At 44.4% G+C, this 22665-nt stretch overlaps 1 protein-coding gene across 1 annotated transcript in view; it reads left to right on the forward strand.

The window, feature by feature from the left end:
* The window catches only part of PRKCQ (protein kinase C theta), a 54601-nt gene extending 32530 nt beyond the window's left edge, over nucleotides 1-22071 (forward strand). Inside the window, exons 8-18 of the mRNA XM_026721585.2 lie at nucleotides 803-932; nucleotides 2632-2741; nucleotides 3164-3272; nucleotides 4558-4712; nucleotides 6405-6578; nucleotides 7558-7649; nucleotides 8819-8881; nucleotides 9887-10025; nucleotides 12409-12597; nucleotides 15273-15401; nucleotides 20553-22071. Of these exons, the coding sequence (XP_026577370.2) occupies nucleotides 803-932; nucleotides 2632-2741; nucleotides 3164-3272; nucleotides 4558-4712; nucleotides 6405-6578; nucleotides 7558-7649; nucleotides 8819-8881; nucleotides 9887-10025; nucleotides 12409-12597; nucleotides 15273-15401; nucleotides 20553-20708 (1446 nt within the window). The 3' untranslated portion in view covers nucleotides 20709-22071. The remainder of the gene's footprint in view (nucleotides 1-802; nucleotides 933-2631; nucleotides 2742-3163; nucleotides 3273-4557; nucleotides 4713-6404; nucleotides 6579-7557; nucleotides 7650-8818; nucleotides 8882-9886; nucleotides 10026-12408; nucleotides 12598-15272; nucleotides 15402-20552) is intronic.
* Nucleotides 22072-22665: the final 594 nt, after the last annotated feature.

Raw genomic sequence — 22665 nt, forward strand, 5'->3', positions numbered from 1 at the left:
CAAGGTTTCTTTTTCTTTTTTCTTATCCTTCCTCCCTTCTCTTCCTCCTCTTCCTGCCCACCGTTTTCCTATTGACTTTTGTATTTTGTATCTTATAATATTTTATAACTCAGTAAAAATGTTAAAATGAGAATAACCACAACAGTAATTTGTTTACCTGGTTGATCCCCTCGTCCTCGACTTATAACCACAATCGAGCCCAGAAATTGTTGCTAAGCAAGACCTTTGTTAAGTGAATTTTGGCCCCTTGTATGAACTTTCTTGCCACAATCGTTCAGTGAATCCCTGCAGTTGTTAAGTTAGTAACATGTCGTTAAGTGAATTTGGCTTCCCCATTGACGTTGCTTGTCAAATGGTCGCAAAAAGGGATCACGTGACCCCCAGGGACACCACAACCATCATAAATATGAACCAGTTGCCAAGTGCCTGAATTTCGATCACGTGACCATGGGGATGTTGCGACGGTTGTCAGTGTGAAATACAGTCCAAAGCCACTTTTTTCACTGCCGTTGTAACTTCAAATAGTCACTAAACAAGTGGTTTTAAGTCAAGGACTATCTATAAACCCACAACCCAACACTAACTAAGATTAGCATATTGTGTGAATGCACCTGCTGGAACGTTTATGTTTTATTGATGATGTTGTCGTTTCTTTGGTTGTTGTGAGTCTCCCAGAATCATCGAGTTGGCAGAGCGCAAATATAAATTATTATATACAACATACAACAAGGTAGAATCACAGTTACCAGGGCAAAGCTACGGGGATCTGTTTAACCACATTTTCCCTTCCTTTTTCTTCCAGTTCCACAAAGAAAGGTTTAAGATCGACATGCCCCATCGCTTCAAGGTGTACAATTATAAAAGCCCCACCTTCTGTGACCATTGTGGAACACTGCTCTGGGGCCTGGCACGGCAGGGCTTAAAATGCGACGGTGAGTTGAGATCGCTGGTGCTTTGGTGTGATGACCCAGGACAAGCAGAGGTGGTATTCAGCAGGTTCTGACCAGTTCTGGAGAACCAGTAGCAGACATTTTGAATAGTTCAGAGAACCAGCAAATCCCATCTCTGACTGGCCCCTCCCCATCTATTCTCTGCCTCCCGAGTCCCAGATGATCAGCTGGGTCTTCTTTGGTTGCCCTACACAGGAGAACGGAGCTGGAAAGCAGGTTAGTGGGGTGGGGAGGGAATGGGATTTTGCAGTATCCTTCCCCTGCCATACCACACCACGCCCACATCAAGCCATGCCCACAGAGTCAGTAGTAAAAAATGTTGAATCCCACCACTAGGGACAAGGCATGAAGGCCACACAGCCAACTGAGAGTTCAAATTCACCGTTAATGCTCCAAATTTTTCCCAAACACCCCCATGTTCTTGGCAAGTCCCAGAGCCAAAAAGCACAAACATAGATCAGCCTCTGGCTGCGAGCAGTCCAGCAAAGCAGGGAAATGAATCCACGGAGCAAGGAACAAGCAAGCAGTCTGCAGCGTCACACAAAACTCCACAAATTCAGTGTTCGTTCCCGACAAACACCCCTTCCTACAGCGTCTCCTTAAATCTCAGTCCCCAGGTGTGCCTTGTGAAGAGGGGCAGGGCGCTCTCCTCTCGAGTTGTCGGGTCGGCCTGTGCTGTTCCTACCTTCTCTCCACTCTCCATGCTCAGGGATCAGGAGGGGGCGGTCCTTGCTCATCGCCTGAGCTCCGTCGCTCCTCATTTCGACTGTTTGGCCTCTCTCAGTCATCCTGTCCCTCCCCCATTCCTCCCTGTTAGCAAACTGTCCCAATCCTGATGGGCCCTGGGCTACCTCGTCCTTCTCCTCCCCACATTCTTCCGAAGCCAATGAAGCCACCCTCTCAATCTCTGTTAACCCCAGCTCTGGCTCGTCCTCCCCCACAGATTCAGGCTTCGACGGGGCAGGACAATAAGTGGGGGATCTACAGCATGACATTTTAGCCCCACTACAGATAGTCCTCAATGTATGACCACAATTTCCAAAATTTCTGTTGCTAAGTGAGATGTTGGTTAAGTCAGCTTCGCCCCATTTTACAACCTTTCTTGCCACAGTTATTAAATTATTTTTTAAATCGGGGCAGTTGTTCAATGATTGTTAAGCGATGCTGGATTTTCCATCGATTTTGCTGGTCAGAGGGTCACCAAGCTGGATCACATGACTCCAGGACTCTGCAACCATCATAAGTACATGCCAGTTGCCAAGCGTGCGAATTTTGAACACGTGACCAGGGATGCTGCAACTGTTGTTAAGTGTGAAAAACGGCCACAAGTCCTTTTTTTTTCAGTGTTGTTATAATTTTGATCCCTAAACAAACTGTTGTAAGTTTGAGGACTATCTGTAGGAGTATGTTTCCCTCCCCATCTCCTTTTCCCCTCTGTATCCTGTTTGGGGGGTGGGGTTGGACTAGATGACTTACAAGATCCCTTCCAACTCTGTTAATCTGTATCTGTATCTCTCAATCCAATGTTTGCTGTTTATGTCCTATCAAGGCAGTGAACCATTTAGCAATAAAATGTTACGGGAAAAATCGAAGCAATAAAAGCAATCATTTCAAAAGAACACAATACATGTCTGACAAGCAGTTTCCAAGCCGGAGGTCTGACTTGGTCTCTGCCTTGCAGCCTGCACGATGAACGTCCACCACAAGTGCCAGACCAAAGTGGCAAATCTTTGCGGCGTGAACCAGAAACTCATGGCTGAAGCATTGGCGCTGATTGAGAGCAGGCAACAAGTGAGTAAGCGGGACATCCTTATGGTTGTCTTTGTAAAAAAAGATGGACGCGGGGAAACGAGTAGAGAATATCTTCAGTAAAAGTCACCATGACTTGTCCATGGTTGACATGATCCTCCAGACAACAGATTCCTCTAGCAGAGGTAAAAGAAAAAACAAGCAAAAAACCGTCAAACGCCTGACCTTTCTGATTGACAATCTCAGCGTCTTAGCCACTGAGCCACCATATCCCCAGATTCTATTCTATATTTCTAGATATTTCTATATCCCTACAGGGTGAGTTTAGCCCCTGGGGGCAGGCGGGCCTTCCAATGAAGAGGATTCGACGTTGGGATGCGGAGCCCCGCTCTCTTGAGCCGATCATGCAGTGACATCAGACCGGAAGTCTTTTTTTCATCCTTGTATGTTCTGTGTTGATTCAGGCCCTAAATCTGCGTGATTCAGAGCAGATTTTACGAGAAGGACCGGTTGAAATTTCCTGTGTGAAAGAGGAACCGCTCAGCCCTTCTGTGCCCCCAACAGGCAGAAAAGGTATTATTTCATTTTATTAATGTTTTCCTACTAGCAGAATTTTTCCTTACCTCTGGGCTATACAGATAGTTCTTAACATATGACCACAATTGAGACCAACAGTTCTGTCGCTAAGTGAGAAATGAGTTCAGTGAGGTTTGCCCCGCTTTACGACCTTTGTTGCCATGTTGGTTAAGTGGATCACAGCCATTCCTAAGTTAGTAACACAGTTGTTTATCGTCATAAATAGGAGTCCGTTGCCAAGCGTCTAAATTTTGATCTCATGACTACAGAGATGCTGCCGCGATCATAAGTGTGAAAAATTGGTCATCAGTCACTTTTTTTTCTGTGTTGTAACTTCAAACAGCCACTAAATGAACTGTTGTAAGTTGAGGGCTACCTATATAACTGGTGTTGACTTTAATTAAATCACACATACACATATGCCCAGAAAACCAGCATGACAGACTGAGGAATTCTGGGAGTTGAAGTCCACAACTCTTAAAGTTGCCAAGTTTGGAGATCTCTTCTGTAGTATCATGTTGTATGATTCTGTGATGACCCGGGGTGTGGCACAAAGGCAACACAGTCAGCTAAGCAATAAGAGCCCCTTTATTATCTCCAACTTTGCCCCCAATGTCCAGGTTACCTTCTGGCTGGAGAAAAACTCTCCCAGGAACAATCTTTGACTGCAGAAAATTAAGTCCAAAACATGAGCAACACAAACTGTAACTTAAAGACCAAACAAAGCCAAAATGAGGTAATTAGTTTGACAGGGCAGGAGCAAGAATTTCAGACTTGAAGGCCCGGCAAAAGTCACACAGTTGGGAAGATGCCAGGAACACAGATAAGCCATGTCAACACACAATAAAGTCACGTTTGTTCCCAGCAGCCTGCCTCATGCAGTCTGCCTTTCTTATCAATTGTCTTCCCAGGTGTGGCTAATGAAGGGAATCAGGGCCCTTTCCTCCCCCGTAAGCCATGCAACCCACGTTGCTCTCTTCTCCGTTCCTCCTTGTGTGCCCTAGGATGAAGAGGGGGGTGGGCCTGGTTCTTCCACTGAATTCCCTCTCCCTTGTTCTACCTCTCCCCTGCTCTGCCCAGCCGGACTTTGCCCTTCCCCAGCCTCCTCCACAGCCAACAGAGCCACACTCCCATTCCCTGTCAGCTGTTCGTCTTCCTCCTCGGATTCAGACTCTGACAGGAGCATGACAAATTCTGCCTTAAGGGATGGAATGAAGGTTTTTTTTTTTTTTTAAAAAAATGAATATATTTCAACACAAGTACCCTGGAATTTTTTTTATAGAACCACAAGGAATTTCCTGGGAATCCCCAGCAGATGACATCCCGATTTCTGATTCGCTACTGGAACTGAGGAAAGACATTCAAGTAGAATTGCCAAAGTTAACCATCGATGATTTTTACTTGCACAGAATCCTAGGGAAAGGAAGTTTTGGCAAGGTAAGGTGATGGTGAGGAGAATAAAAAAAAAAAAAACCTTGATTTTTAAATTATGCAGGGAGTGTGTAGTCATTTTCATAGTTCTGCCCTCTCCACTCCCCGATCCTCATTTCCTTCCTTTACTCTTGAAATGCTAGTATGAAGGGGTAGCTGGAGAGCGGCTAAGCCACCATGAAAGGACCCCTGAAACAAGATCCAGGAAGAAGGGTCTCTCATTAGCTCAGAGTTGAGGTGAAGTATGATTTTAAACAAACCATAGTCCTCAACTTACAAACACAACAGGAGCCCAACATTTCTGTGGCTAAGAGAGAGAGTTGTTAAGTGAACTTTGCCCCCATTTTATGACTTTTCTGGTTAAAGTTGTTAAGTGAATCACTGCAGTTGTTAAGTGAATCTAGCTTCCCCATTGACTTTGCTTGACAGAATGTCGCTGGTCTGACCTGGCTCCCAAACACGACAAGTACGCTGTTTTTTAAATGTTCCAAAGGAGTGCCCGATTCTCAGCGCTGCACATTCCAAGAAAGAATTCCGATACAGTTCCAGACAGGATTCAGAAGTTTGGAGTATCAGTGGCTGATTGACAGGGAGACCAGTTGTTGTCTGCTATATCTATTTGTCTCCGCCCCCTGCCTTTTATCCCCAGAGCTAGGATGGGGCTTAGCTAGCAGCGGTGGTTCTTCTGTCCCGAGGACCAGCCCATAGATTTCCACTACTCTCCTCTCCTCTGCCTCCTGTGCATCTGTGCATCAGGCACTGGACCCAGCTGTTCCTCCTCTTCCTCATCAGCCATCTCTGGACCTGAAGGTGGTTGACTCTCCATTTGGGGATTGATGGACAGCCCAGGCTCCGCCTCTGTCTCTGACAGTTCCATTCCCTCTTCCCCCTCGGAGCTCTCAGATGGCCTTGATGCGGACCCTGACTCCCATGGAGTCCCCCTCTTATTCAGCTTCTGGAGGGGCTGGCGGCCGAGAGGCCACAACAGTTTTAAAAGATGATCACATGATCCTGGGACACTGCAATCGTCATAAATATGAGTCTGTTGTCAAGTATCTGAATCCTGATCGCGTGACCGGGGGGTTGCTTCAACGGTCTTGTGAAAAATGATCATAAGTCGCTATTCTTAATGCCGTTGTAATTTTGAACGGTCACTAAAATGAACGGTCTGTCAACTAAAAAATACTTCTTTGGTCTTTTTAGTTGCCAGCAGAAAGGGTGTGAAGAAAGTAGGGCATTCCTTAAATGCTTCACGTAATTGCTAGGCAGCCAAAGCTGTTGGTGCACAAGATTATTACTGGAGAGCATGATTGATGACTCTTGGCTATGGAAGTGTCCCATTGGAGAATATACATCCAGGGGGTAGGAAGAGGACCAAGGTCAAGGGTGAAATGAATGATGTGTCTTAGAGTCGGCTGCACCCAGGTAACACTGACGTGCTCACACCTAATAAATCTTTTTTTTTTTTACTCTGAGAGATGCGGCTAGAGACTTATGATTTGAATGGGGGTGTATTGTTGGAGCCCTGACATGGTCATAAGTGGAGGACTACCCGTACGGTGTCCGTACAGATCCACCACTGAATGCAAACTCATGCAAAACTCTCAGGTCCATATGTGTGAATTATCTTCCGACGTTGATGGCTTTGCTCATCTTACCTGTTCCTGGGTGATTTTTTATTTATTTATTTTGCTCCAGGTCTTCCTTGTTGAGCTCAAAACCACAAACCAGTTTTTCGCCATGAAAGCCCTGAAGAAGGAGGTGGTTCTGATGGATGATGACGTGGAATGCACCATGGTGGAGAAGCGTGTCCTCTCCCTGGCTTGGGAGCACCCATTTCTCACCCACGTCTTCTGTACTTTCCAAACTAAGGTTAAAAGGATACATTAATCTGTCAATCCCTTTGTCCAAATCAAGTCAGAGAAATAAGGCTTGCTTTGCAGTTTTGGCATATTCTCTGCTTGCGTAACGTGGCGTTGTTGATTCTTCTGTTCCATTGTGTCCAATTCTCGCAGGCTTCTTTGAAGAGGTGAAGAAGCTTCTTGGATAAGAAGCAAAATGTCTTCCATGAAAAAACAAGAAAGTCCAGTTACTTCTTGAAAAAAAACAAACAAACACCATTGGGTTTGCCATTGCTTCCTTATTAGGACTCAGATAAGGTGACTGGCCCAAGGTTCTCCCAGCTGGCTTTGTGCATAACTAAAATTCACAATCTCCCAGTTTTAGCCTTTTGTCTTAACCGCTTCACCAAACTGGCCCTCAAAACATGCAAGTCAATTTAAGTCAACGTGCTGAATTCACTCGTTTTCTATGTTTCTCGTGTTCACTAAATGGGCCGAGCTCATGCAATATGTGCCAAGTGCCAAGAAAATTAACCCATGTTTTACACGAATTGAGCACAGCAAGTTCCCAAGTGCAACAATTGTAGGCCATGTAGGCAGAGTTGGGGTTTAATTTTGGCGTTAAGAGGGAGCCACAAGGATAGTCCCTGGCAGAGGTGAGATTCAAAAATTTTTTTTACTACTGGTTCTGTGGGCATGGCTTGATGGGCGTGGCAAGGAAGGATACTGCAAAATCCCCATTCCCTCCCTACCCCACTAACCTGCTTTCCAGCTCCGTTCTCCTGTGCAGGGCAACCAAAGAAGATCCAGCCGATCACCGAACCAATAGTAACACCGGTTGAATCCCACCCCTGTACTAAAGGAATATTTTCTCACAATTCCCTTCTCTAACTTTATCTGTTCCAGATATGTTGGATGAAAGGTTGCCATCCCAAATAATCTGGTAACTTTAAGACTATCTCTAGAGCTTTTACCCAAATGCTAAAGGTCATTCTTTCATCCCTTGCTAGGAGAACCTCTTCTTTGTAATGGAATACCTCAATGGAGGAGACTTGATGTTCCATATTCAGAGCTGCCACAAATTTGAAATGGACCGAGCACGGTGAGATGGGCCTGGTTTTGTCAAACTCTTCTATCAATAGAGGATAGTATTTGTAGCTCAGGGTTGAACGGTGGGGTCTTTGGTGTTCTCTGAACTTGGTTGTCTTCTTTCAGACGTTTCATGACCCAACTAAGTAACGTCATCAGTGCTAGTACGGAGGGAGGTTTACTTTCGATTTATATTCTAGTGGCTTTTTCTATAAGTTTTGTTTGGAATGGTTTTGGTGTTTCTTTAGTTGTTTCTTGTTGGCTTGTTTGGCAGTTCCTTGACTGGGGTATAGTTTACTTTTGTTGGTCTGATGTTAATCTTGGAGTTAATCAATGCTCATGTGGGTACTGATTGCTAGTAGGGAGGTGTTGTGCCCTTGTTGGAGTCTGATTCTGAGGAGGAGATGGCACAGCTGAAAGGGAGTGGGAGTGTGACTCTGGAGTAAATGGAGGAAGGGCACAGTCCAGCTGGACATTCAGAGGAAGACCTAGGGCCACCCCCTCTTCATCCTAGGGCATGCAGGAAGGACCGGAGAAGGGAGCAACATGGCTTGTGAGAGAGAAGAAGGCCCTGATCCCTTTCTTTGTTTGCAGCTGGGAGAACAGGATATAAGTGAGGAGTTTGCACATGGCTCCTTGCTGGAAGTAAAGCGTGCATTATCTTGGTTGAGCCTTATCCAGGTTTTGGCATTCTCCCAACTGTGGGTGGTTTGAAAGTCTGCAATTTATCATCCTGGCCTGCCGTGTTAATTACTTCAGTGTGGTTTGTGTTGGTTTTTTTTAATTTCTAATTATCTTTACTTTGGGTTCGGACTGCATTTCTGCCCTTCGTAGACTGATTTAAACATAACAATGCTATTTCTTCATCTAATTTCTACCTCTTATCTCTGACCATTGATAAAACCTATTCCATGTTAAGTAATACTTTCTATTTCCTTTACTTTTTATTTTCAGTGTCAACCTATCCATCTCTGCAAAATCCAATCTTTTCCTAATTATATTTTCAGAACCTCATTTCTATTCTGTGCTTCCATAATGAGACCGAGTAGACAAATAGAAATGATAACAAACCTTGTTATTAATAATTGTACTGAAATATTATTGTTCCCATCATCTGAGCCAGCCGGGAGGATTCTATTTTGGATGTTGTTGTGATAAAAGAAATATCTCCACATTTTATAGGTTCTATGCTGCTGAAATTATTTGTGGGCTGCAGTTCCTTCATTCCAAAGGCATCATATACAGGTAGAGGTTACTATTTTTTTAATCCTGAATTTTTGCTACTTCCAAATAAAAGATTAGAGTGCTAGAGAACTGCAAACTGCGAGGGTTCTGTGCAGGTTCTTGTTGCTAATGCCCAAATTCTGATCAGGTGATCATGGGGGGGAGGGATGCTGCAACCGTTGTAAGTGTGAAAAAACGGTCATAAGACACTTTTTCCAGCAACGTTGCAACTTCCAATTTCATGACATGAATGGTGGTAAATTGAGGATTACCTATATTCTGTATGTTTGCCGCTTTGAGTTATGGCAGTACCTTGGTACTCAACTGCTTTGAACTCATCCAATGTGGTACTCAGTGAAATTTGACGCAAAAAATTTGTCTAGGTACTCATTGTTCGTTTAGTACTCAACACACACAAGCTACAACTTTTCAGTGTTCGCTGCCTTCTGAATCCCTACATGATTCCTAATGGGGAAAATTTGTTTGATATTCATTGTTTTGGGTACTCATTGTACCTCCCAGAGCAGTGGTGGGATTCAAATTTTTTTACTACCGGTTCTGTGGGCGAGGCTTGGTGGGCGTGGCAGGGGAAGGTTACTGCAAAATCCTCATTCCCCTCCCCACCCCACTAACCTGCTTTCCAGCTCCGTTCTCCCGTGCAGGGCAACCGAAGGAGACCCAGCCGATCAGCTGGGACTCAATGGGAGGCAGAGAAGAGATGGGGGCGGGGCCAGTCAGAGGTGGGATTTGCCAGATCTCCGAACTACTCAAAATTTCCGCTACTGAATACCACCTCTGTCCTGGAAGCATCAATAATACTCATTAATAATGGGTACTGAGGTACCACTTCTACTTACAAAAAATAATAATATAGGTGGGATATAAATTAAATAAATAAATAGATTTTAGGAGCAGGGAGTGGCAGCTGCAATGGATTGGGGGACTGGAGAAGACTACCTTAAGTTACCCCCCCCCCAAAAAAAGAGCCTCTTGAATGAACAGGTGTAACCCTTCATCCTCTTTCAGAGACCTCAAGCTTGATAATGTTCTCCTTGACAAAGAAGGCCACATCAAGATTGCTGACTTTGGAATGTGCAAAGAGAACATGCTAGGGGACGCTAAAACGAGCACCTTCTGTGGGACGCCCGATTATATTGCCCCTGAGGTAGGTGGGCCTTAGCTCGTCCAAAATTTTGATTGATTGATTGATTTGATTTGATTTGATTTGTCAATCGCTCACAAGATACTAGGTATAAGTATAAACATGAGTAAGAATACAGGAAATGGGTACGAATAAATGGGGACAATAGGACAGGGACGGGAGGCACGATGGTGCACTTATGCACGCCCCCTTACAGACCTTTTAGGAATAGGGTGAGGTCAATAGTGGATAGTTTAAGGTTAAAGGAGTGGGGGCTAGTTAGAGGATGTAACAACAGAGTCAGGTAGTGCATTCCAAGCATTGACCACTCTATTGCTGAAGTTGTACTTTCTGCAATCGAGTTTGGAGCAGTTTAGGTTGAGTTTGTATCTGTTGTGTGCTCTTGTATTGTTGCGGTTGAAGCTGAAGTAGTCATTGACTTGTAGGAATTGGGTATGCCTAGTGTAGTGAAGAGAAGGCCCAGGGTGACACGATAGCAAAGTTCCAATATTTGAGGGGCTATCACACAGAAGGGGGAGTCAACCTATTTTCCAAAGCATCTAATAAAGGCAAGACGAGAAACAATAGATGGAAACTAATCAAGGAGAGAAGCAACCTAGAACTCAGGAGAAACTTCCTGGCAGGTAGAACAATGAATCAGTGGAATGACATCTTTGCAGAAGTGGTGGGAGCTCCATCACTGGAAGTTTTTAAGAAGAGATTGGACAACAATTTGTCCAGAATGGTATAGGGTCTCCTGCTCAAGCAGTGGGTTGGACTAGAAGACCTCCAAGGTCCCTCCCAACTCTAATATTTTTTGGTTCTGTTAAATTGATTTATGACCAGAATAGAGTTTCAGAAAGAATCAGGAAGAAAAAGGAGTTTGAGAACCCTATAACATTTGGGCGATTTGCTTTGAGTGATGTTACTCAAAGTGATGTTACTCAGAAGATGTTTATTACCGTCTTGCTGGATTCAGAATTCTTTCATGAGATCCTGCGAAATTTCATTGTTCCCACCTGAAAAACTTGCTGTCAGGATTCCAGCAATCACTCTAATTAAATCATGATCTCAACCGAGCCTGGGGGTGTTTCGTGAGCATAAGCTTCCAAATTTGCAATCAAATTGATTCGGGGTGTGTTGTACAGGTCACCTTCAAGAAGGGAGGGGAGCCGAATGTCAACTCATAAAACATTTTGTATACACGTTTTATAGTTGACAACAGAAAGAAGGGGCAACAGTGTGGAATCGAGAGTCCATTCCATTCATATTTTTTTTCAAAGACTGATTAGCTGGCTGAAGCTTCTGCCGCAAAAAAAATCTAATTGGAGAGCATGATTGATGACTCTTGGCTATGGACGTCTTTTGTTGGATGATACACCCAGAGGGGTAAAGCAAGATCAAGGGTGACAGTGAATTACGTATCTCAGAGTTGGCTACATCCAGGTTAGTGCCAGACGTAGAATGTTGAATTCAAATAAATCCTCTTTAGTTTGGGGTGTGTGGCTCGAGGCTCATGATTTAACTGAAGTAACTGCCAGAATCCTGACACATGATTCTCAAGCCAAACTTCAAAAAACTTCAAAGGATTAATTAGAGGTGACATACTGGGCACTGCCATTGCCTTGTATGAAGCCAACTCTGGCACACGTCATTTACAGTCCCCTGTGACCCTGTTTCCCCCCTCCCCCCTGGGTGTGTCATAAATCACATTCTCCAATTGAACACGTTCATGGGCTGGGTGTCATCATTCCCGTTCTCCAATTAAATATATTTGTGGGCAAAAACTCTGGTATTTTAGTTACAATCTTTTAAAGATAAGAGTTGGAATGCACTTTTGCTTTCAACTGCTCTTCCAGATTTCCTTCCTCCAACCCCGCTTCTCTACGGCAACTACTAAAACAGGCATAGGAATATTTTATGAGTTGACACTTGCAAGATTTGGACAAATTGGAGAAGGGGAATGGTTGGAGTCCCGTAGACGTTCTATCATCGCCATTGTTTAAGTCCAGCATTGCAGTCTATGCAGGTAGTCCTCAACATATGACAATTAAAATGTCAGTTACTAAGCACGGCTATGGTTAAATGAATTTGCTCCATTTTAGGACCAGTCTGCCCACCGTTGTTAAGTGAAATCACAGCAGTTCGCTTCAAATCCATTTCACAGCCATGTCACTAATTTAAGAACTGCAGGGCTTATTCACTTAACAACAGGGGCAACAAAGGTCCTAAAAAGGGGACCAAATTAACTGAGCAGCTGCCTTGCTTAGCAGCAGCAGAAATGTTGAGCCCAATTGTGGCCGTATGTCAAGGACTACCTTTATTAAAGTGTGTACCGTCCTTCTTTAAGCTTCCTTTTTCTTTATTTCTTTTTTTTTTCCAACTCTCCCTTCTTTTCCCATGCCAGATCCTTCTTGGGCAGAAATACAACATGGCCGTTGATTGGTGGTCCTTCGGGGTCCTTCTGTACGAGATGCTGATTGGCCAGTCTCCCTTCCATGGCCAGGATGAAGAAATGCTCTTCCAGTCCATCCGCATGGACAGCCCATTCTACCCCCGCTGGCTTGACAAGATTGCAAGGGACCTCTTAGTAAAGGTGGGGTTAAGAGATTCCATTATACCAGAATAGGGGTGTCTTGCCCCTGTTGGAGTCTGACTCCAAGGGAGAGATAGAACAGCTGACAGCGAGTGGGAGTGTGGCTCCAGTGGTTGTGGAGGAAACTGGGGAAGGACACAGGCCAGATGGGCATTCAGAGGAAGACCCAGGCCTATCCCCTCTTCATCCTAGGGCACACAGAGAGGAACGGATAAGGGAGAAAAGTGAGTGGTGTGGTCTATGGGGGAGGAAGGGGCCCTGATCCCCTTCATGGGCTGCAGCTGGGAGGACTGGTTAAAATGATAAACTGCAGCAATTGACCTAACAACTAGGGCAAGAAAGGTTATAAAATGAGGCAAAACTCACTTAACTAATGCCCCGCTTCACAATGGAAATTTTGGGCTCGATTGTGGTCATAAGTTGTCAGTCGATAACTACCTGTACTTCCAGTTTTTTACGCCCTTTTTTAACCACTGTGTGTTAAGGTAATGAAGATGTAATAGTTCACCAGCTGCCGTCAGGCTGTAAGCCAAGATGATGAACTGAGGATGAGTCAGCTGGGTACTGCCACTTTAAGAAACTGTCTATATAAGGGAGGCCATGTGAGGGCATCTCTCTCTCCTCGTGTTCTGTCTCCATTGTAGTTCTCCATGTAGAGTTGAAGATTGATTGATTGCCTGGTATTTGCTTAAAACATGTATGCATGTATATTGTAGTCTTGTACACTGCTCAAAAAAAGAAAGGGAACACAAAAATAAGACATCCTAGATCTGAATGAATGAAATATTCTTATTAAATACTTTGTTCATTACATAGTTGAATGTGCTGACAACAAAATCACACAAAAATTATCAATGGAAATCAAATTTAGCAACTCATGGAGGTCTGGATTCGGAGTTACACTCAAAATTAAAGTGGAAAAAACACTACAGACTGATCCAACTTTGATGTAATGTCCTTAAAACAAGTCAAAATGAGGCTCAGTAGTGTGTGTGGCCTCCACGTGCCTGTATGAGCTCCCTACAACGCCTGGGCATGCTCCTGATGAGGTGGCGGATGTTCTCCTGAGGGATCTCCTCCCACACCTGGACTAAAGCATCCCCCAACTCCTGGACAGTCTGTGGTGCAACGTGGCATTGGTGGATGGAGCAAGACATGATTTCCCAGATGTGCTCAATTGGATTCAGGTCTGGGGAATGGGTGGGCCAGTCTGTAGCATCAATGCCTTCGTCTTGCAGGACCTGCTGACACACTCCAGCCACATGAGGTCTAGCATTGTCTTGCATTAGGAGGAACCCAGAGCCAACCACACCAGCATATGGTCTCACAAGGGGTCTGAGAATCTCATCTCGGTACCTAATGGCAGTCAGGCTACCTCTGCCAAGCACATGGAGGGCTGTGCGACCCCCTAAAGAAATGCCACCCCACACCATTACTGACCCACTGCCAAACCGGTCATGCTGAAGGATGTTGCAGGCAGCAGAACGTTCTCCACGGTGTCTCCAGACCCTGTCACGTCTGTCACATGTGCTCAGTGTGAACCTGCTTTCATCTGTGAAGAGCACAGGGCTCCAGTGACAAATTTGCCAATCTTGGTGTTCTCTGGCAAATGCCAAACGTCCTGCATGGTGTTGGGCTGTAAGCACAACCCCCACCTGTGGACGTTGGGCCCTCATATTACCCTCATGGAGTCTGTTTCTGACCGTTGGAGCAGCCACATGCACATTTGTGGTCCGCTGGAGGTCATTTAGCAGGGCTCTGGCAGTGCTCCTCCTGTCCCTCCTTGCACAAAGGTGGAGGTAGCAGTCCTGATGCTGGGTTGTTGCCCTCTTACAGCCTCCTCCACGTCTTCTGATGTACTGGCCTGTCTCCTGGTAGCGCCTCCAGGCTCTGGACACTACACTGACAGACACAGCAAATCTTGCCACGGCTCACATTGATGTGCCATCCCGGATGAGCTGCACTACCTGAGCCACTTGTATGGGTTGTAGACTCTGTCTCATGCTACCACTAGAGTGAAAGCACCACCAGCATTCAAAAGTGACCAAACCATCAGCCAGAAAGCATAGGAACTGAGAAGTGGTCTGTGGTCACCACCTGCAGAACCACTCCTTTATTGGGGATGTCTTGCTAACTGCCTATGCTTTCCATCTGTTGTCTAATCCATTTGCCCAACAGCATGAGAAATTGATTGTCAATCAGTGTTGCTACCTAAGTGGACAGTTTGATTTCACAGAAGTGTGACTGACTTGGAGTTACACTGTGTTGTTTACATGTTCCCTTTATTTTTTTTGAGCAGTGTATATAAACCAGCGTTAAAAGACAAAGCCTCTGTGTGCTATGTTTTGCTCCTGGGTTGTGTCACAATAGTAGTCAAGCTGTAAACACTCCGACACTGTGGTATTGGGTTAACAACCACTGTTTTTTTTTTTTTTTAAAAGGTCATACAATGAGATTGAACGCCTGACTGGTTTATTTTTACAACGATCACCCCTTACGGCCATGATAAGGAGGTTCCATTATGCTCATACGTCGAGGACCACCTAAATTCTTTAACCTTAAGATCTAAAGAGACCATTTTCTCGCTCTTTAAAGCCACGTTCTAGTGAAGGCAGCACACGTTTCACTGACAATTTTATCCATTTCTCTTAACGCTTCGATCTTTCGATTTCTAGCTTTTCGTTAGAGAGCCAGAGAGGCGGCTGGGAGCCAGAGGGAATATTCGACAGCACGCCTTCTTTCAAGAAATCACATGGGAAGCTTTGGAAAGAAAAGAGATTGACCCGCCTTTCAGGCCCGCCGTGGTGAGGATGGTTTCTTTCACTCTCTTCCGTGCTCTGAATAACTTCTCCAAGCCACAGTTACATACATTTAATTTATTCGTTTGTTTATTCCATTCAGAATAGGCCCTCTCCCAATTCCGGGTAGTTCTCGGCTTACGACCGTTCATTTAGTAAGCATTCAAAGCAGAGGTGGGCTTCGAAAACTTTAGCAATGGGTTTTCTGCCCGGTTGCTGGGTGGGCGTGGCCTAGTCAGCCTCCTGCACCATGGCGGTGGGGGGGAGGAGTTTTTGTCCTCCCCGGGCTCCGGAGGCTTTCCTTGAGCCTCCAGGAGCACAAAAACGGCCTCCCTGGGCTCCAGAGGCTCACTGGGAGCTGGAAACGGACCCATTTCCAGGCTTCCTGAACTTCCGGCAGGCCCGTTTTTCGCCCTCACTGAGCCTCCCCATGCATCCTGAACTTACCTGCATCCAAAATGGCCTGCATGGGGGCTCCTGGTAGGGGAGGGGCAGGGTGGGGCGGGGCGGGGCGGGGCCAGCCAGGAGTGGGCTTGGGGGGTTCTCTGAACTGCACAGAATCTTAGCTAGGGTGGGATGACCCAGAGTGTAACACAAACGCAACAAAATCCAAAGCTTAAATAAATGTCTTTTAATGCTTCCAACTTGGCCCCACTGTTCAATAATACTCAGTTGGAAATAAAATGTACTCAAAAATATAGTCTTCAAAAGAAAGCAATACAGTCCGAACTTAATGAGCAGATAGAGGTGAAATAAAAAAACCAAAGAAACTACAATGAAGGAATTTCCACAACGGACCAGGATAAGTAATTACCAACTTCAAGAAGATAACAAGGCACAGTCTGTTGGAAGGTTGCCAACCAAAGTAACTTCAGCCCAAAATAAAGCACGCTTTGTTTCTGGCAACGCTGTGTTTTAATCGTCTCTCTTATATACTAGTCTCCCCAGCTGCAACCAATGAGGGGGATCATGGCCGCTTCCTCTCTCATAAGCCAAGTTGTTTCCTTCTCCATTCTTCCCTGCATGTCCTCGGATGCAGAGGGGATGGGCCTGGTTCTTCCTCTGACTGCCCAGCTGGCCTCTGCCCTTCCCCAGCCTCCTCCGCAACCTCCGGAGCCACACCTCTACTTCCTGTCGGCTGTTCCTCCTCTCCCTCAGAGTCCGACTCTACCAAGGGCATGACATAGGGGCTCTCCCGAACCCCTGTGAACCCCCAGCAGCCCACCCCTGATTCAAAGTTACAACAGTGGTGAAAAAAGCACAAGTCGTTCTCGGCTTATGACACAATCACCGTGTTTCATGTGGACTAATTAAAATGCTAAACAAGCCATCATTGTGCAGAAGCCACCTTGCTAGAGAGCGTGAAATACAACAGAAACAAGAAATCCAACACTTCTGTGGCTAAATAAGACATTTGTTAAGCGAGTATCGCCCCATTTTCTGACTTTTCTTCCCATCGCCGTTAAGTGGATCACCGCAGTCGATAAGTTAGTAATGTGGTTGTTAAGTGAATCTGGTATCCCTGTTGACTTGGCTTGTCAGAAGGTCGCAAAAGGGAAGGGACGTGACCTTGGGACACGGCAACAGTCATAAGTATGAGTCAGTTGCCAAGCATCTGAATTTTGATCAGGTGGGAGGCTGTAACGGTCGTAAGTGTGAAAAACAGTCATAAGTCCCTTTTTTCACCACCGTTGTATCTTTGAACAGTCACTAAACAAAATGTTGTAAGTTGAGGTCTGTCTGTAAGTTATGTCCATTTATGAAATATGGTCCTACAGCAGATACTCAGTAGCACAGAGGTAGTCCTCGAACTTACAACAGTTCCTTTAGTGACCGTTCAAAGTTATGTCACTGCAAAAAGGTGCATTTTTCAAAAGGCAACTGGACTTTCTTTGTTTTTCCTTGAAGACGTTTCTCTTCTCACCCGAGAAGCTTCTCCAGTTCTGAACTGAACTGAAGAAGCTTCTTGGATGAGAAGTGAAATGTCTTCAAAGAAAACAAGAAAGTCTAGTTGCCTTTAGAAATAGCACTTTTGTCATGTCCTTGTTAGAATCTGATTCTGAGGGGGAAGTTGAACAGCTGACAGGGAATGGGAGCGTGGCTCCGGTGACTGTGGAAGAAACTGGGGAAGGGCACAGTCCGGCTGGGCCTTCAGAGGAAGACCCAGGGCCACCCTCTCTTCATCCTAGGGCCTGCAGGGAGGAACAGAGAAGGGAGCAAAGTGGGTTACGGGGGAGAAAAGGGCCTTGATTCCCTTCATTAGCTGCAGCTGGGAGAACAGGATTTAAAAAGGGCATTTGCGCACAAGTCCTTGCTGGAAGCAAAGCATGTATTATCTTTGTTTGTCAAGTCTTATCTGAGTTCTGGCATCCTCCCAACTGTGTGTGTTTCGTTGTCTTTTGAAGTCTGCAATTCCTTATCCTGCCCTGTCTCTTTAATTGCTGCAACATGGTTTGTGTTGTTTTTTTATTTATAATCTATATGTACTTTTGGTTCAGACTGAATTTCTTCCCTTTAAAAACTGATCTTGAGAGAGTTTTCTCTCCAGCCGATGATAACTGGACATTGGAGGCAAAGTTGGAGGTATTAAAGGGACTTTACCTACTTTTGCGACTTCGTTGCTTTTGTGGCACGCCCCTTTGGGTCATCACAACTTTTGGGACCTTCCTAATCCAGGTGTTTAGTATCCAGGGGTTAAAAACGTTAAGTTTTGGGTGCCAGTTCATACAGTTGGCTTAATCCCATCAAATCAGGTCCTAGCAGATACCTTCATACAATACGCTAAGTTTAGTTAACTTTAACCTTGGTAAAAGGTTTCCTCTAACTGCCAACCCAGCTCACCTATGTGTTTTTTTAATGCAAACCCACAACACAAGAATTTAATAACCAGGGTAAGTATCTGCAAATGCAGGCAGTGTGGGGGTGTGTGAGAGTGACTTACACGTGCATGCCACTCGATCGTGCAAATGCAGTGATGGTGAACACGTTGGGCTTGGCGTGTCAAAAATTTGGAAAATGCCAAATTTGTCTCTCTTGGCATGTCACCCCTCTGCAAAACAGAGAAACAATTCTCTGCCTATTTATTTTTTAATAACTAAAAATATAAAAATTAAATAAAATAAATATTTTCTTTAAAACTTTAACATTTAAATTTATTTATTTTTTTTAAAAATGCAGCCCAATCATATTTGTGACCCCTGCCACCGGCCACTTACTTTCAGGAAATACACTCTTTTGGGAGGGAGTTTCAAATAATGTTATTACATTTTGCAAAACATACATGCAAAAAGAAAAAACGCAAACCGACAGTCAAGAGAAACCATAAAGAGTAAAAAAAGAATAGGGGTAGAAGCGTGAAGAAGTATAAACTAAAAGAAAGAAAAATGTAAATATATACCATAAATGTCTTGCAAGTTCTTCTTCCAGGATATTAAAAAATGCTTACTTTTGATTCTTAGTTTAACACTATAATATCCATTACAGTCTATTTCCCCCCACAAAGAAAGGAGGAAATAATTTTTTAAAATCTTTTTTCCTCTTTTTAAATTCTAACAATCATCCAATTCGTAAGTCAAAATTTGATTTCTTTTCCCCCCCATCCCTTGCAAAAAGTTCATAGAATTTCCAATTATAGACCAATGTCTTCAGTTATTTGTTTCTCCCACGAGGCCCATTAAAACTTGGCTAATGTGCCAGTTCTATCATCTTTATTAACCATTCCTCTACTCTGGGTATCACAGAATCTTTCCCACACTGCATGTATAAAAGCTGTGCTGCTCTTATCATATATAACAGGGGTCTCCAAACTTGGCAACTTTAAGACTTGTAGACTTCAATTCCCACAATTCCCCAGGCAACCATGCTGGCTGAGGAATTCTAGGAGTTGAAGTCCCCAAGTCTTAAATTTTCCAAGTTTGAAGACCCCTGATATATAACCATAAAACAATGGGTGTAGTCTTTCTGTTGACGGACCCCTACAGCCTATTCAAAGCAGCCCCTTTGTTGTTGAAATAACTTCCTTGTTGAAATGGCTTTGGAAAATGTTCTTCCGTGGCCTTCAAAAACTGCACAAAAGCATACCTGTTCTTGTGTGACTTTCAGAGGCTGTGAGAGTGTCCAGGCCCTCCAGGAGGTCTGGAGGGTGAGTCAGATCACACCCAGATTCTTGCACAGCCCCCACCACTCACACGAGAATGGGGCGTGCTTTCCAGAATAGTTGTTGGGTGTTGGAGAACACTCATCCGAAACATCGTGGGTTGTCACCTTGACACACATGCCATAGGTTTGCCATCACTGTGCTGGTATCTGAGTCCACCTTCAGTTGTTTTACCTTTGGTCTTGGAAATGCTATCCACCCCAGGAAAAAGGATTGACCAAGGAAAGTTAAATTCTATTCTATTCTAGTCTTCTCTATATTCTATTCTACTCTATTCTATTCTCTATTCTTCTCTATATTCTATCCTATTCTGTTCCATTCTCTATTCTTTTCTATATTCTATTCTACTCTATGTACTGTTCTATCTTTACTTCTCTATATTCTATTCTATTTATTCTATTCTATTCTCTTTTCTTCTCTATATTCTATTATATTCTATATTCTATTCTATACGCCATACTCTATTCTCTATATTCTATTCTATTCTATTCTCTATTCTTCTTTATATTCTACTCTATTCCTTATTTATTCTCTATATTCTACTATTCTCTATTCTTCTCTATATTCTATCCTATTCTATATTCTATTCTATACTCTATACTCTATTCTCTGTATTCTATTCTATTTATTCTATTCTATTCTTCTTTATATTCTACTCTATTCCTTATTTATTCTCTATATTCTACTCTATTCTATTCTCTATTCTTCTCTATATTCTATTCTATTGTACTCTACTCTACTCTACTCTACTCTACTCTACTCTTTGCGTTCCTAGAGCGGCTGCATCTTCTTTCTAAAGTCCTCATGGTGGAAAACTTTCTACATTTCTCCTCAGAAAGCATGTGACCAGGGCACATTTTTCCAATCCTGTCTTTTTAAAAAAAGAAATGCTCAGAGGCTTCATCTTCAGACAAATCTCCCTCTTTACTGGAGAGGAGTTTCCTCCTTTGTTTGGGTCTAACACCACTTTCTCTCTCTCTCTCTCTCTCTCTCCTTGAAAGAAATCGCCAGGAGACTGCAGCAACTTCGACAAGGAATTTATCAACGAAAAACCCCGGCTCTCCATCGGCGACCGGACCCTCATCAACAGCATGGACCAAAACATGTTTAGGACTTTTTCGTTTACCAACCCCATCATGGAGAAATTGCTATCCTGAGGAACGACCTATAAAAGGTGCATCCTGGTGAAGTCAATCCAGACAGCGGGAAGTGACTGCCAGGGCTGGTGTGGCGTCTACCTGTCCCCTACTCTGAACTTGCAGGTTGTGAGAGTGCAAAACTTGGGTGAGATATCCTCGCTCATCCTGTATTCTCATTCACCGGGCAACCAGGAGGATGGAAGGACCTGCTTTGAGAAGAAGACTTGCAGTGATTCCTTGTTCTGACTCAGCTCCCCAAACACGGCAAACCCTTTGAAGGGAATTCAAAAAATTTTCCTTTATTAGGAAAGTCAGTAGCCCCGGTAAAAAGTTCTTGCAGGCTAACAAGTCCGCCCAGCAGGGAGATGAATAGTTGTCTGCCTCATTTATTCATCTCCTTCCCCTGCCTTTTATCCCCAGAGTTAGAGTGGGGCTTCGCTAGCAGCGGTGGCTCTTTTGTCCCGAGGACCGGCCCATAGATTTTCAGTGCTCTCCTCTCCTCTGCCTTCTGTGCATCCGCACGTCAGTCACTGGACCCCGATGTTTCTCCTCTTCTTCATCAGCCACCTCCAGATCTGGGGCTGTTGACTCTCCATCTGAGGGCTGATGGACAGCCTAGGCTCCACCCCTCTCCCTCCCTCCTCCCCCCCCCGCCAGCTCTTCCTCTTCGGAGGTCTCAGGTTGCCTTGATCCTAACCCTGACTCCCACACCTCCTCTCCTCCTCTGATTCAGCTGCCGGAGGGGCCAGCGGCCAACAGGCCACGACACTTCCAAGACTGGAATTACAACTGCACAAAACATTTCTCAAGACAACCACTGCAGAGTTTTTGATGTGCTGCAACCTGTTACCCTTCTTGGTTATGATATGTTTCTGGTCCCATAATCAGGCACTGCAAAGTCTTTGGCTGACGCTTCTCCAAGAGTTTGCAAACCAAGGATGCTGCAGATATATTCCTCAACTTACAACCATTCGTTTAGTGACCGAAGTTACAAAAGAAGTGACTTAGGGCCGGTTTTCACACTTACAACCATTGCAGAATCCCCAGGATCAAAATTCCGGTGCCTGACAACTGGCATGTGCTTATGACGGTTTGCAGTGTCCAAGAGTCACATGATTTCCCCCTTTTGCGACCATCTGACGAGTGAAGTCAACGGGGAAGCCAGATTGACTTAACAACCACGTTACTAATTTAACCTTAACCCTTAATGGCTGTGGCAAAAAAAGGTCGTAAAATGGAGCAAATCTCACTTAACCGTTGTCTTGCTTGCAATGGAAATTTTGGGCTCAATTGTCATCGTACGTCGAGGACTAACTATATATCAAGTTTCTTCCCTTTCCTCCAACTGGAATACAGTGATCCTCCTGTCAGATTATCGGTAGTCCTCGACTTATGACTGTCAGCTTTGAAAACCATATTCCAGCTTCCGAATAGCCTAGGAGAGTGGGAGGAAGGAGATTTGGGATAATGTCAGCTTTCCAGCAAACCTCCACTCCAATCAGTAACTCCGAGACAACCATATCTCAAAAGTACCTTTATTAAAATAGCACCTGGCACATCGGTGGAATCCCAATTCTAAAAGTTTTTTCGGGCTTTCCGCAATTTCCCAAACTACAAATCCATCCCCACTTGGCGGTCATCACATCAGGTGGACCAGTCACGATCTGTTCCAAAAGTAAGATCCTTATTTCATCCTGTGCCATACTCAACGACCTTGGACTAACAAAAGAATTATATTTTGTCTACTTAGAGCTACTTCATTGAAATCACCCCACTTCCACTCTCCCAGGCTATGTGGCAGCGTGGAATATGGTTTCCAAAGCTGACAGGCATCCCCCCTTGAGAAATTCACCTCCTAAAAGAGACAATAAGCAATAAACAAAACACAACCACAAGTTTTGAGATATGTTTGTCTCGAAGTTGCTGATTGGAGTGGAGGTTTTCTGGAATACTGACATTATCCCAAATCTCCTTC

This window comes from Pseudonaja textilis, chromosome 5 (assembly GCF_049901715.1).
Source record: "Pseudonaja textilis isolate UNSWEBS1 chromosome 5, rPseTex1.2, whole genome shotgun sequence".
NCBI classification, from domain to species: Eukaryota; Metazoa; Chordata; class Lepidosauria; order Squamata; family Elapidae; genus Pseudonaja; species Pseudonaja textilis.